This window comes from Anomalospiza imberbis, chromosome 1 (assembly GCF_031753505.1).
Source record: "Anomalospiza imberbis isolate Cuckoo-Finch-1a 21T00152 chromosome 1, ASM3175350v1, whole genome shotgun sequence".
In the NCBI taxonomy this organism is placed as follows: Eukaryota; Metazoa; Chordata; class Aves; order Passeriformes; family Viduidae; genus Anomalospiza; species Anomalospiza imberbis.
In genome coordinates, this window is record NC_089681.1 from 14144598 (window position 1) to 14156750 (window position 12153).

Below are 12153 nucleotides of genomic sequence, written 5' to 3' on the forward strand. Positions count from 1 at the left end.
ATTGGACAGCTGGAATTGATCTGCAAGAGATTTAATTTCCATAGTTTGTTATTACATTAACCCTTAGAATTCTTCTTGTTTGTGATTTCAAAGAAAGGTTTCCTAGTCAAAAGGTCATCCTTTGTAGTGTGTAGTGTTTGAGAGACACAGAAGGGCAGAAAATCTATGAATGCTGTCATTTTTATCTGATCAATAACATCTTGCTTTATTAATAGTAATATCCCAGTATTTTACATTGTGTCATATCAAGATCCTATGGAGCTGCTTGTGAGTGAAATCTAGCAGTTTGTGAAAAGCATGCTGCTAACTCCTTGGTTTAGGGCAGATATTCTGTGCCCCTTTAAATTTTTGGCATTTATCTTAAATTTTTAAATTAAAATAATTATAAAAATTCTCTACTCCTTGCTATTTTGCAAGGAAAGATGTTGAATAAGGGTCTTATCTTGCTGTGTTGAGTAACACTTTCTAATGAGCTAAATTGTACCATTCATCCAAAAGCTACAGTAATGGTAGCACAGAGGCTGCTGTATTGCAGAGGGAATAATTTGTTCTTTGCTATCTTCTTCTGGGTTCAGAATAAGGCCTGAGAAGTCAAAGAAGGGATTTTTCATAATTAAAAAACAGAGGAGGTAAAAAGTTGAACCTGTTTCAAAAAGTGAACCAAACATGTAATTTTCAAGGTAGTATCAATGTAGCTCCAGTTTGATTTGTCTTTATTGGCCAGGACACCTTTAGATAGCAAATGTATATAGTGGGAATCAAGAGTCAGTAGAGGGCTGCACAACACTCCTCCCTGTACTACCTCACAGCAGTGGGGATGACCAAAGAATGTAAGTTTTCATTTTCTTCCTAGGGTAAAATTCTGCTTGATGCTTTGGTTCTCTGCTTGGTTCAAATGCTTCCTTACTGCTGTCTCAGCCAGTGTACAGCCTTGCTTCTGTTATTTATAGCATAGCCATGCCCAAAAGATGGAGTCAGAGTTCCACTAGCAAAATCGGGAGAATGTCGATTGCTTGATTTTTTTAACATCTACAATCTGCCTGGGGCTGTGTTTCAGCATTAACCCAATACTAAAGATAAGTCACAAACTGGAAGTGAATGCCTGCAAAGACCATAGGCAGATGGATTTTTATAGTTGGACAAAATATTTTTTGAGAATGATTTAGATACAATTGATAGAAATCTCTGGGGGTTTTTTTCCAATTTTACTTTGATAGTTGCTGTTAAGAGGGATTTGGAAGGCTGAACCATGAAGTACAGAACCATCCTGGGAAATGGTGCTGCTAAACTATAGACATATCTGAATTGCAACAATATTCATTCTTCATATATCTTAAATTGATTTCATTTGTAAAACCCACAGTCATCGGTTTTCACTCATTTCTTGACATGATGTTTGAAAATAGGTGAGAGTCTATTTAGGCACCTATGTCAGTTGTAGACTTACAGGGGTTGTCCTACCCATGGGAGACCAACTGGCCCTTAAGAACAGTGATTGGTTGTCTACAATGGCACGAGATACCTGTTTTACATGCCTGTATCTCACAAAGCACCAAAACAATACAGAAAAACAATAGAAAAGGGAGGAGTAGCACATAAGTCTCTAACAGTAAGGGAGTACCTAACAGATGGAACAATATCCTCTCAGAATAAGGTATTTCAGGGCTGAGAATTTTTTCTGTAGTGAATTATCATGTCAGAGTGAGCCTATTGCACTATTAGAAATCCTTGGGTGATTTTTCTTCTTGGCTTTTTCTTCCAGGCCGTGCTTTGCTGAGACTTACTGACAAAAAGCTTGAACGAATGGGCATTGCCCAGGAAAGCCTGCGACAGCACATTCTGCAGCAAGTCCTTCAGCTGAAGGTGAGAGAAGAAGTCCGAAACCTCCAGCTGCTTACGCAAGGTATGAAAAATATTTTTGATATGGACAGTTAGTGAGATCAGATAGGAGAAGTTTGCCGGAGGGCATAAAAGGTGACTTGATGTTCTTCTACAAGAAATTATGCGTGAAAATGTCTCATAGATTCCTCATGCTTTCCAAGGGGGGATCAAAAGGTAAAACAATGCATAAATAAATAGAGATGTTCAGCTGCCTGTTTTGTGTGATGAATAAGCTCCATCTACAATTTGATGGTGGTTCTTCTTAAGTGTCTGCTTACTAAGATGAAAATAATTATGTATAAAGAGCACAGACGGAGGACCTACTGTCTTTAAAAGCATTGTCCATTTTGCATTAATTGTTTACTTGCAGTGTTAGATAAAACAGTGTCGTTTCTGTCACCTGTTTTATGGTAAGAGCTGTCAGTGGAAAATTACCTGTTAGACTTTTTTTTACAGATGGCTGATTCCTTCTCCATGTTGCAATAATTTTATTGATTTGAATCAAGTTGCTTCTAATTTTTGCTGCTAAGAAAAAAAAAAAACTGGGCTTAATATTAAGTGTAGATTAGAAGACAGAGAAAAGGAGTAACAAAAAAGGATATATATATATTTTCCAAATGAGGTTTAGATTTTTATGATGACTTTTGGAGTTAACTCTCTAGTAATGGCTGTGATAACATGGAAGAAAAACAGTCATTGTGGCAATACTGTAAAGGAACATTTAGACATCCTCTACTATATATCTGCAATACTTTCTCAATGTTAAATGTTGTTTGGTAGTCCAATGGGATAGCATAAACTACATACTTCTGTGGTGTTCTGGTTCAGTGCCTGTTGTATGTCACACTGTATGAAAAAAACAGAGTTCTTTCAGTACATGCAGTGTATTTTTAACAAAATGTCCTTCACACATTACCTTATGTTCCTAATTAAGCCTTGCTCACTGTGCTCACAGGGAAAACTCTGATTAGTTGAGTAAGCTTATCTAAAAGAGCCGAAGTCTCAACTGAATTGTTTCTTCAGGCTTGGTGTCTTGTGGATTGAGATGCAGAGTTTTCGGGTTCCTTTGTTTTTCCATGAGCTGTTAATAGAAGCTCACCTCATCTTGTGTCATGTCAAAGGTAGTGCACATACTGAAGCATGAATGTCTTCCTCAGATGTTTAGAACTCTTCTTTTCCCTTTATCCATTCGTCAATTATTCCTACATCCTTTTCTTCAGTGTTGGCCAGGTTCTCTCTTCCACTGCATCTGGAATATTACTTGAGAGTCTGATGGACTGCGAAGTTCTGGTCATCCACCATCACTGTTATTGGCCTGCTTATGAAAGTTGGGATTTGATTGATACGGGACAATGAAGACATATTAGCTATAAATTTGGATCGGTTGATCACTGCTGTCCAGATAGATTCCTGCATAGACTTGTATATGACATTGAGAACTATGTATTTCCTGTGCTGTGTATTGTTTCTCTCTGGTTCCCCTCTGGACACATAACTGGTGCATGACTTAGGCTCAGTCAGGCAGCAGTGACTCCCGTTTCAAGGAATTCAGGGCAGCATCCTTTGATGCTGCATTCTTTGCCCATGCAGTTGAGGATACAAGTTTGGACTTTGGTAAGAGAAGGAATAAACATGTGCTGGGCTGTGAAGGACAGATCAGCACTGAATGCATGGATGTGTGTTTAATGTAGTCTCTCTCTGCTGTGTAGAGGGAATGTTCTTACTTACTCTGATCCCGTGAAGGCTCTTGCCTTTACATCGTGTGCTTTGTGAAAGGCAACACAAGCTTGACAAAAAGCTGGAGGTCTGCAGCTCTGGTCTTCCCCCCACAATGGTGTTGGCCACTGTGCTGCACTTCAGAGCCACTCCAGTATAACCTTGGAGAAATGGCTCAGTCTGAGAACTTCTGTCAGAAGAATTTATTCCTTGCTTTGCTGGGGTCTGTTACAGTGTAACCATGTGAGCCAGTGCCCACTGCTGGTGGTAGGGTGGGTCAGCTCAGAGAGACAAAACACGCTGGATTCAAAGCTATGGTTTTCAGGGTTGGGTGGCCACTGGTGTGACCACCAGCCACAAGAGCTTGTGTTTGCCCTGTGTTCCAGAGCTCAGCTGAGAATGGCTGTGTGAGGGAGCAAGAGCTCTCTGTCCTTGCGGGGAAGAAAACAGTGACACTAATCCAAACTCATATCAGTAAAACAATGCACAAATACTGTTTTAATAAACAAATCTGTGAATGGACCTGATGGACTGTAAAACCTCTTGTCTGAAAGCCAATAATCTTCATGTGCTATTGGTCCACCAAGGATAATATGAAAGCAGGCATCTCCCAGGTGATTAAAAACAGAGTGCTTAAGCAGACTCTTTCTTTTAAAAAGCTAGGGGAACCAAAACTCTGTTTACTTTCATCTTCTTAAATAGACCTGAAGTTATGGGCAGAACAACAGTTTATAAGAACATTCCCCTGTGCAGTAAAGCTGTGTAAATTGTATGATTCCAGGGTGGGGGAAGAGTGAGTGACAGGATGACAGCAGTACCCCTTATCACCTCATTTACACCAAGCTGGAGTGTGTGTCCATTGAAAGTGCCTGATGGAAGTACTAAGGTGAAGATATTATTTCTCAACCACAGTACAACTTGTAAAGCTCTTGGTATGTCAGTTGTTCTCCAAAAGTGGTTCTGTCCCCTTTCCTAGTTTCTCCAAACTGCGTCCACTTATATTCTTATTATGATTTATATGTTCCTGATCCAGGTTGTTACTGGAATGGCTTTCTGTAACTGTTTTGTTTTGTTTTGTTTTGTTTTGTTTTGTTTTGTTTTGTTTTGTTTTGAAGAACACTTGGAGAACATTTTTTTCTCTGAAAGGCTGTTTCTGCCTTTTGGAAATTGCACTCACAAAGTCAAGATCACACTGTAGCTATTGGTATGTTGTGCCTTGCTGTCCTCCAAAAGAGGAGGAAAAAAGCCCTCTGTCTCTCAGTGCATAGCTCAGGAGACTGTTAGGTTAAAGAAGCTGTTAAAACCCATTTCTGAATTAATGTAGCACACAAGCTGGGTTGCAAGCAATGAGGTTCTAATTCAGAACCCATTGATGTCAGCAAGAAGACTTCCACTGACTTTAGTACATATCCCAGTTGAAGCTGGATCGAACAGGGAAGGTTTTTAAAAAGCATTATATAATAGTTACCAGATATTTTAAGTGGCTTTGTGTTCTGTTGTCTGCAGAGAAAGCTAACCTCATTTTTAAAACTCAATAGCATTCTTTTCTATTCCTGTTTCAGAAAGTGACTTAAAATGATTTCATTCTTCTTCATTCAAGACACACTATCCAGTCTCTTAGAGCCAGAATAGTACGTGATTGTGTAATTGAAGTCTTGTCTTGAGTTTTAGGGAGACTTTTCTTTGGAGCAAGAACTGCCTGATTGCCTGATTGAGGCTATTACTGGTAGAAACACTATTCCAGACTCCACTAGGATAGAGGAGCACAGGCCCAACTACTGATCTGTGCTTTTTTCTCAGACTTAGTGATGTTGAGGATCTAAGTTGACAAAATATCTTCCAATGTCTCTTGGGGAGAGCTGCACACTCGTGGAAACACCATTATTACACTGTTATCACTGTAAGTCTGAGTTGAAAGATCATTTTTTTATAAAAAGCCTTAAATAACTACACAGAGAAGAAAGAAGTTATTCTGAGATTTTTCAATGTGAGTCCTGCTTTGGGCTAGCATAGAAGAGACTGTCCTCAAAGCGGTACAACAGTGCTGTTTGTGTTTCTGTGCAAAGTATCCACAGACAGCAATCTGCTCATAGGGCTGAGCTTGAGAAGCATTTTTGGATTTGGATTAAATGGCAACCTGCATTTAGGATGACGTTAGGCCCCCTTCTAAGTTCCTCTCTGAGTTTCATACAGGGCAAAAGTGCTACTTGAATATACTGCCAGGACACTATTTCTCCTCCTAGCAAAACATGTTAGAATAAAGCTTTGTGCTTCATTGAAAATTATCTCAGCAGTTGATACCCGTTGAAATTATTTCTTCACTAAGTTTTCTGCTCATCCTGCACTGACTCTCAGTTACTGAAATACATATGTGCCCAATGGGAGTCACAGTATCGCTGGTTCCCTCCCTCCCTGTCTCCCTCCCTCCCATTTCCAGCATAGTCCTATTCAAAACCTGTTAAGGAACTCTAGCACTGTATTCTTCCAGGAGGGAAATTAAAGGGCCTTCAGAGTTGCATCTTATCTGCATCTAAATTCAGAAGTGATGCATCCTAACAATAAAGAAATCAAGCAAAAAATACCACAAGACCTGCATGGATAAATGAGGAGCTCCTGGGCAAACAAACAAACAAACAAACAAAACAAAAAAAACACCCAAAAAAAAAAACCACCCAAAAAACCCACAAAAAAAAACCAACCTAAAAAAAAACAAACACAAAAAGGAAGCTTTACAGAGACTAGAAGCAAGAACAGGTAGCCTAGGAGAAATGCAGAGAAAGTGAGAAGCAGGAATCAGGTTAGGACAGCTAAATCTCTGATAGAATTAAAGCTGGCCAGAGATGTCAGCAGCAACAGGAAAATCTTCTATACGTGTACCATCGATAAAAGGAAGACTAGGGTGAATGTGAGTCTTCTCTGGAAGAAAATGGGAGCTATGGTTACCCAGGAAATGGAGAAAGCTGAGGTACTCAACAAATGTTTTGCCTCAATTTTCACTGGCAAGTTCTCCAGCCACAGAAGGCAAAGGCAGGGGCTGGGAGAATGAAGAACCAGATGTAGGAGATCAAGATCAAGTCCATCTAAGGAAACCTGAAGTTGCACAGGTCTATGGGACCTGACGAGGTGTATCCACAGATCCCGAGGGATAAATGAAGTGGCTATGCCACTATCCATCGTATTTGAGAAGTTGTGGCAGTCTAATCAAGTTCCAGTGATGGGAACCCTAATTTTTTAAACAGAATAAAGGAAGACTGGGGAAACTACTGGGTGGTCAGTCTCACCTCTGTGCCCAGCAAGATCATGGAACAGATGTTAAGGAAACTTTTCTGTTTGACCATTGTCAGGCTGTCACACTCTTGCTACCAGAGATTTCAGTGCTGGAAGCAAAGCCCCTCCACAGTGGGTGGCTCCAGACTGATGTGTGCACAGCTTGACTCCCTACACACTCTCACAGGCAAACAAGGTTTCCTTACCTGTGGCAAGCACATTTCTTTCTCTCTCAGGATTTTTATAAAGGTGCACAGAGAGAAGTGAAAGAGAAAACAATTTCTATTTCTGCTCCTTGTTTTTCTCTTGTGGAATGTGTTTGGAGAATTGTTTACCTAGAGCGAATGCCTGCTTGGATCACGGTGGATTGTTTGGGCCTGATGGCCAATGAGATCCACCTGTGTCTGGACTCTTGCAAACAGGGTCACGAGTTGGGAGGAGATAGATATGATAGAGAGAGTAGCATGTAGTTTTTAGTATCCTCTTTTATATAGTATATTAATGTATCATAGCATAATTATAATAAAGAAATCATTCAGCCTTCTGAACTGATGTTGGACATCATCATTCTTCCCATTGGGTTCGCTGACATCTACAACACTTAACCTGCTCAGCCCAGGGTTTCCCATAGCAGAGTCTCAGACCTCTGAAGTCTTTAAATAGCTATATAATGCTACAGCAACAATGTAACAGCTCAAGCTGCTGCTTCAGAACAAAGGAGACCCTGGGCTTGTGTATCCTTATGGTCTAAGCAGAGGAAAGTCTGGGTTCTTCCTGCGGAGTCACTGGCTCCTGCTGTGTCTCTGAGTCACCTGGCTGGTGCCACAGGTCCCTGGGCCCTTTGCTGTGCAAAGGGTCGGTGCCAGATCTCAGCCTGTTGCCTCAGGCTCCTGCCACCCAGAACTCAATCTGCAGCTCTCACTGCAGCTGCTCACCGAGCTACCTGTACTGAATGTATTCCTGAACACAGATCCTTCTGGAAACTATGCTAAGGCACATAGGAAGTAAGGAGGTGATTTGTGTCAGCCAACGCGGCATCACTAAGGGTAAATTGTGCCTGACAAATTTGATGGCCTTCTATGATGGGGTTGCAGGGCTGTTGGGTAAGGAAAGAGCAACTGGTGTATTTAACTGGACTTGTGCAAAGCATTTGAGACTGTCCCACATGACATCCTTTTCTTTAAATTGAGGAGCTGTGGGATGGATGGATGGATGGATGGATGGATGGATGGACATGGTTTTGATGGATTACTCAGTGGATAAGGAATTGGCTGGATGGTCACACTGAAAGAGATGTGGTCAATGGTTCAATGTCCCAAGTGGAGACCAGTGGTGAGTGTCATTCGTCAGGGCTTGGCATTGGGACTGGCACTGTTTGACATCTTTGTCAGTGGCATTGACAGTGGGATCCAGGGCACCCTCAGCAAGTTTGCCGTAGACACCAAGCTCTGTGGTGCTGTTGACGCCCTGAAGGGAAGGGATGCCATCTAGAGAGGCCTGGTCAGGGTGAAAAGGTGGGCCCATGCAATCCTCATGATATTCAGCGAGGCCAAATGCAACCTGGGTTGGGACAATCCAAAGCATAAATGCAGGTTGGGTGGAGCATGGATTGGAAGGAAGCCTGGGGAGAAGGGCTTGGAGTGTTGGTTAATGAGATGCCCAATGTGAATTGGCAATGTGCACTTGTGGCCCAGGGAGCCAAACGTGTCCTGGGCTGCATTAAAAGCAGTGTGACCAGCAGGTCAAGGAAGGTGATTCTGTCCTCTGCTTTGCTCTCATGAGACCCCACCTGGAGTGCTGCATTCAGCTCTGGGGCCCTGAAGAAGAAGGACATGGACCTGTTGAAGTGAGTACAGATGAGGACCATGAAGATGATCAGAGGGATGTAGTACCTCTTCTATAGAGACAGGCTGTGAGAGTTGAGATTGCTCAGCCTGGAAAGACTCTGGATAGACAAGACCTTACAGCAGCCTTCTGTGGTACCTAAAGGTGACCTACAAGGGGTTGGAGAGGGACTTTTCAAGGGCGAAGATAGGACAAGGAGTAGTGGCTTCAAACTGAAATGGTAGGTTTAGATAGGATATAAGGAAGAAATACTTTACTGTGTAGGTGATGAGGCATTGGAACAGGTTGCCCTGAGAAGCTGTGGCTGCTGCATCCCTGGAAGTGTTCAATGCCAAATTGGAACCTGGTCTAGTGCAAGTTGTCCCTGCCTATGTCAGGGGTGTTGGAACTGGATGACCTTTAAGGTTCCTTCCAATCTAAAATATTCTATGATTCTATAAGTGAGCAAATAACAAGTGAGAGCCTTGTGTTCTAGTATTGGATCATTGACTGGATTTTAGATGATCTTTGTAACAGAAACATTGCCTTCAGGATATATGTGGTGAGTAAGTCAGGAGCATGAAACCCTCCTTAACAGAAGTGTTTTACTAGGATTTTGGCAGCATTATCAGCCTGTTAGTACTAAAGGCAGGTTCAATGAAAATTTGGCATGGAACCATCCCAGTCTATCAGAAACATGATGCCACTTCCTGTTCACCCTATCTGCTTTGTCTATATGAATGTCAAAGCTGGGAAGAACCTGAGCACTTTCATACCAGGTTTCATCACTACATGTGAAATTCATTGTCATTTTCCATAATCAAAACTTTAAAGTACTAGACTCAGTCCCATCTTCTGATTTCCCACATAATAAGACTTTTCCTGCTCTGGTGGCTCTAGCAGACAGAATGAATGATTTGGAGTTACACACCTGGCTGAAAAGGGGCTTGAGTGGTCAGAAATTTTGAGAACATGAGAACTTGCCAAGCACAGGACTAGAAGGTCAATAAGTTAAGAGAAAGCAATTACAGCTTGCTGTCCCCCTCCTATAGACTTTATGGATCCTGTGGTATCTGAACTGTTATTGCCCACTGTCCTTCAGTTTCCTTGAAGAAATGTTACTTGAGATCAGCACATTTCTTTGTCACCCCTGCAAAGAAGTACATTCTGTGTACATTCTGGACTCAAGGTTTTGGCATCCAAGGAGCCTTGGTTTCATATACCTGTGGTGTTTCAAGGCCTGCAGCATTTGAAATCTTGACTGTCTGTCTTCTTACTAGACATCACTTCTTTTATTTTCTTTTTTTTTTTTACTTAATCTTTTTCTTTCACCTAACCCTGAAGCTTCCATCTAGTCAGGAAGGGCCTTTCTTCCCGAAGCACAGAGTACTATGCAACTATTTCTTGCATATGCTGCATATATGGCATCTATCTAAGGCACAGAAAAAAATACTCGCTCTTTCAGAAGAGCTCCAGCAAGCTTAATTCCCAGCCGGTTCCCTTTGCTCTGTGCTCCTATTATGCTCCAAAATGTCTGAGAGACCTTGTGAGTTGAACACAAAGTGTATCATGAAAGCACTGTCAGAAATTACCCAATAACAGTAGTTTATCCCTTGTCAGAACATGAAAACTGTGTTCCAGAACTCAGCATGCTAAATTGCCTCATTACAGGTGAAGAAATCTTAACCTCTTCTCAATACAGGTTTATTTTCACTAAATGTCCATATCACTTTTGCTCCTTTCTATTGTATGTCCTTTTTTTTCCCTGTAAAACTGCAGGAATAATTGCACTTGTTCTTAACACTGCTTTCCAAGACTGTAAAATGACTTTGCTACCACCCATTAGACTACAAAAGAGCAGTCTTTACTGTATTTTTCCCATTCCAGTCAAGGACAGTTTCAGCACTTAACAGAGGATATAGCTCTGGAATCAGAAGCCGTGGTTGTTCATAAGAGGCTTTTCAGACTTTAGGCACTGTAAAGATGTCTGAAAATATTTTTTTCAGGTTACAAGTATGCACTGAAGGGTTCTGTATGGTTTTCATTTGTTTTATCTGAAACACAATACTATATGTGGAATGTGTATCTGAGCAGAAATAAAATATCTAATATACATGCATCAGTGATGATAAATACCAAATTCCATCTATGGCTTCAGTTACTTGAATTTCAAGTGTCTGGCTTCTAACCTGAGGAATATACTTTGCAATGCAGTCAATGGTCCCTGGCCGACCATTGCATTGCTGTGGGACTGTTAGTTACCTTTAAGCTATTGCTGTGATGCTAATATATATTCATATCAAATAACCAAGTGATTCAGCTGACAGGTAAAATAAGTTCCAATACACTGGACAATACATTGTAATGCACTGTGGATAGGTTGAGCACAGAGTTGTCCTTCAATATGTGTAGTACATTAGTTTGGAATATGAAAAAAGGAAACATAGGACCTATGAAATTTGTGTTGATGAACTTGTCTGGCAAGAGTTAAGCTGTATAATACTATGATGTGCTTGCATTTTTATGTGTTTCTATAAATAGTATTGCAACAGTCTACTGGTAATGTGGCATTAGCTGTTTTGTATGACTGCGAGATCATGATTGCAGTTGTCTGCTTTTCTTATTATTTTATTGATGTTGATTTGTTTTTTTTCATTCCTGCTTTTCAAATTTCTCAGAAGTCAGCCTATTGGTCAGTCTGGTCTGGAATGTTTAGTCCTTCTGAACTAATGTATACCCAATACTGTCTTACATGTTTGGTGAATATATATATTACATATATATAAAAACATACATATATATATATGTATGTATTTTCTCACCCATGTGTAAATTGGAAATAGAAAAAAACATTTTTTTCTCAAAGTTTATTTAAAAAAGTAAACTATTGCTGTTTGTGCTGCAGCCAGCCATGAAAGACTTTTAGCTAAATAGGAAAACTTTCAGCAGTCAGTCTGTTATTTAACAACAGCTGTTTGTGATCAGTGCCAGTGGAAATCACTTGTTTTCACCCATTCACAAAGAACAGGCTGGTAAAAGGGATTCCAGGAATAGGTACATTCTTTCACACAAAGTTTAAATAAATCATAGTGTAAGATGGTGCCATTTACAATGTAACATAATTTTCATTTCTAATGAGAGTTTTCCAGAAATCAGACATAAAATTAAGATTGTTCATAGAATGGTCTGGATTGAAAGGGACTTTTAAGACCATCTAGGTCCAACCCTCCTGCCGTATAGGCACACCCAGCCACCTTCCACTAGCCCAGGTTTCTCAAAGCCCCATCCAATGTGGCCTTGAATAACTCCAGGAATGGGGTATTCACAGCTTCTCTGAGCAACTTGCCAGTGCCTCACCACCTTCACAGTAAAGAATTTCCTCCTTATGTTCAATCTAAAGCTACCCTCTTTTCAGTCTGAAGCCACTACCCCTTGTCCTGTTGCTACATGCCTTTGATAGTTGTT

General features: G+C 40.8%; 1 protein-coding gene across 7 annotated transcripts in view; it reads left to right on the plus strand.

The window, feature by feature from the left end:
- The window catches only part of SAMD12 (sterile alpha motif domain containing 12), a 174696-nt gene that overhangs the window by 85143 nt on the left and 77400 nt on the right, over positions 1-12153 (plus strand). For all 7 annotated transcript variants that reach the window (XR_010996590.1, XM_068182429.1, XM_068182439.1 and 4 more), the window contains exon 4: positions 1763-1903. Coding sequence is in view for 6 of the 7 variants with exons in the window: in XM_068182429.1 (XP_068038530.1) it covers positions 1763-1903 (141 nt within the window). In the remaining variant the exon portion in view is untranslated. The remainder of the gene's footprint in view (positions 1-1762; positions 1904-12153) is intronic.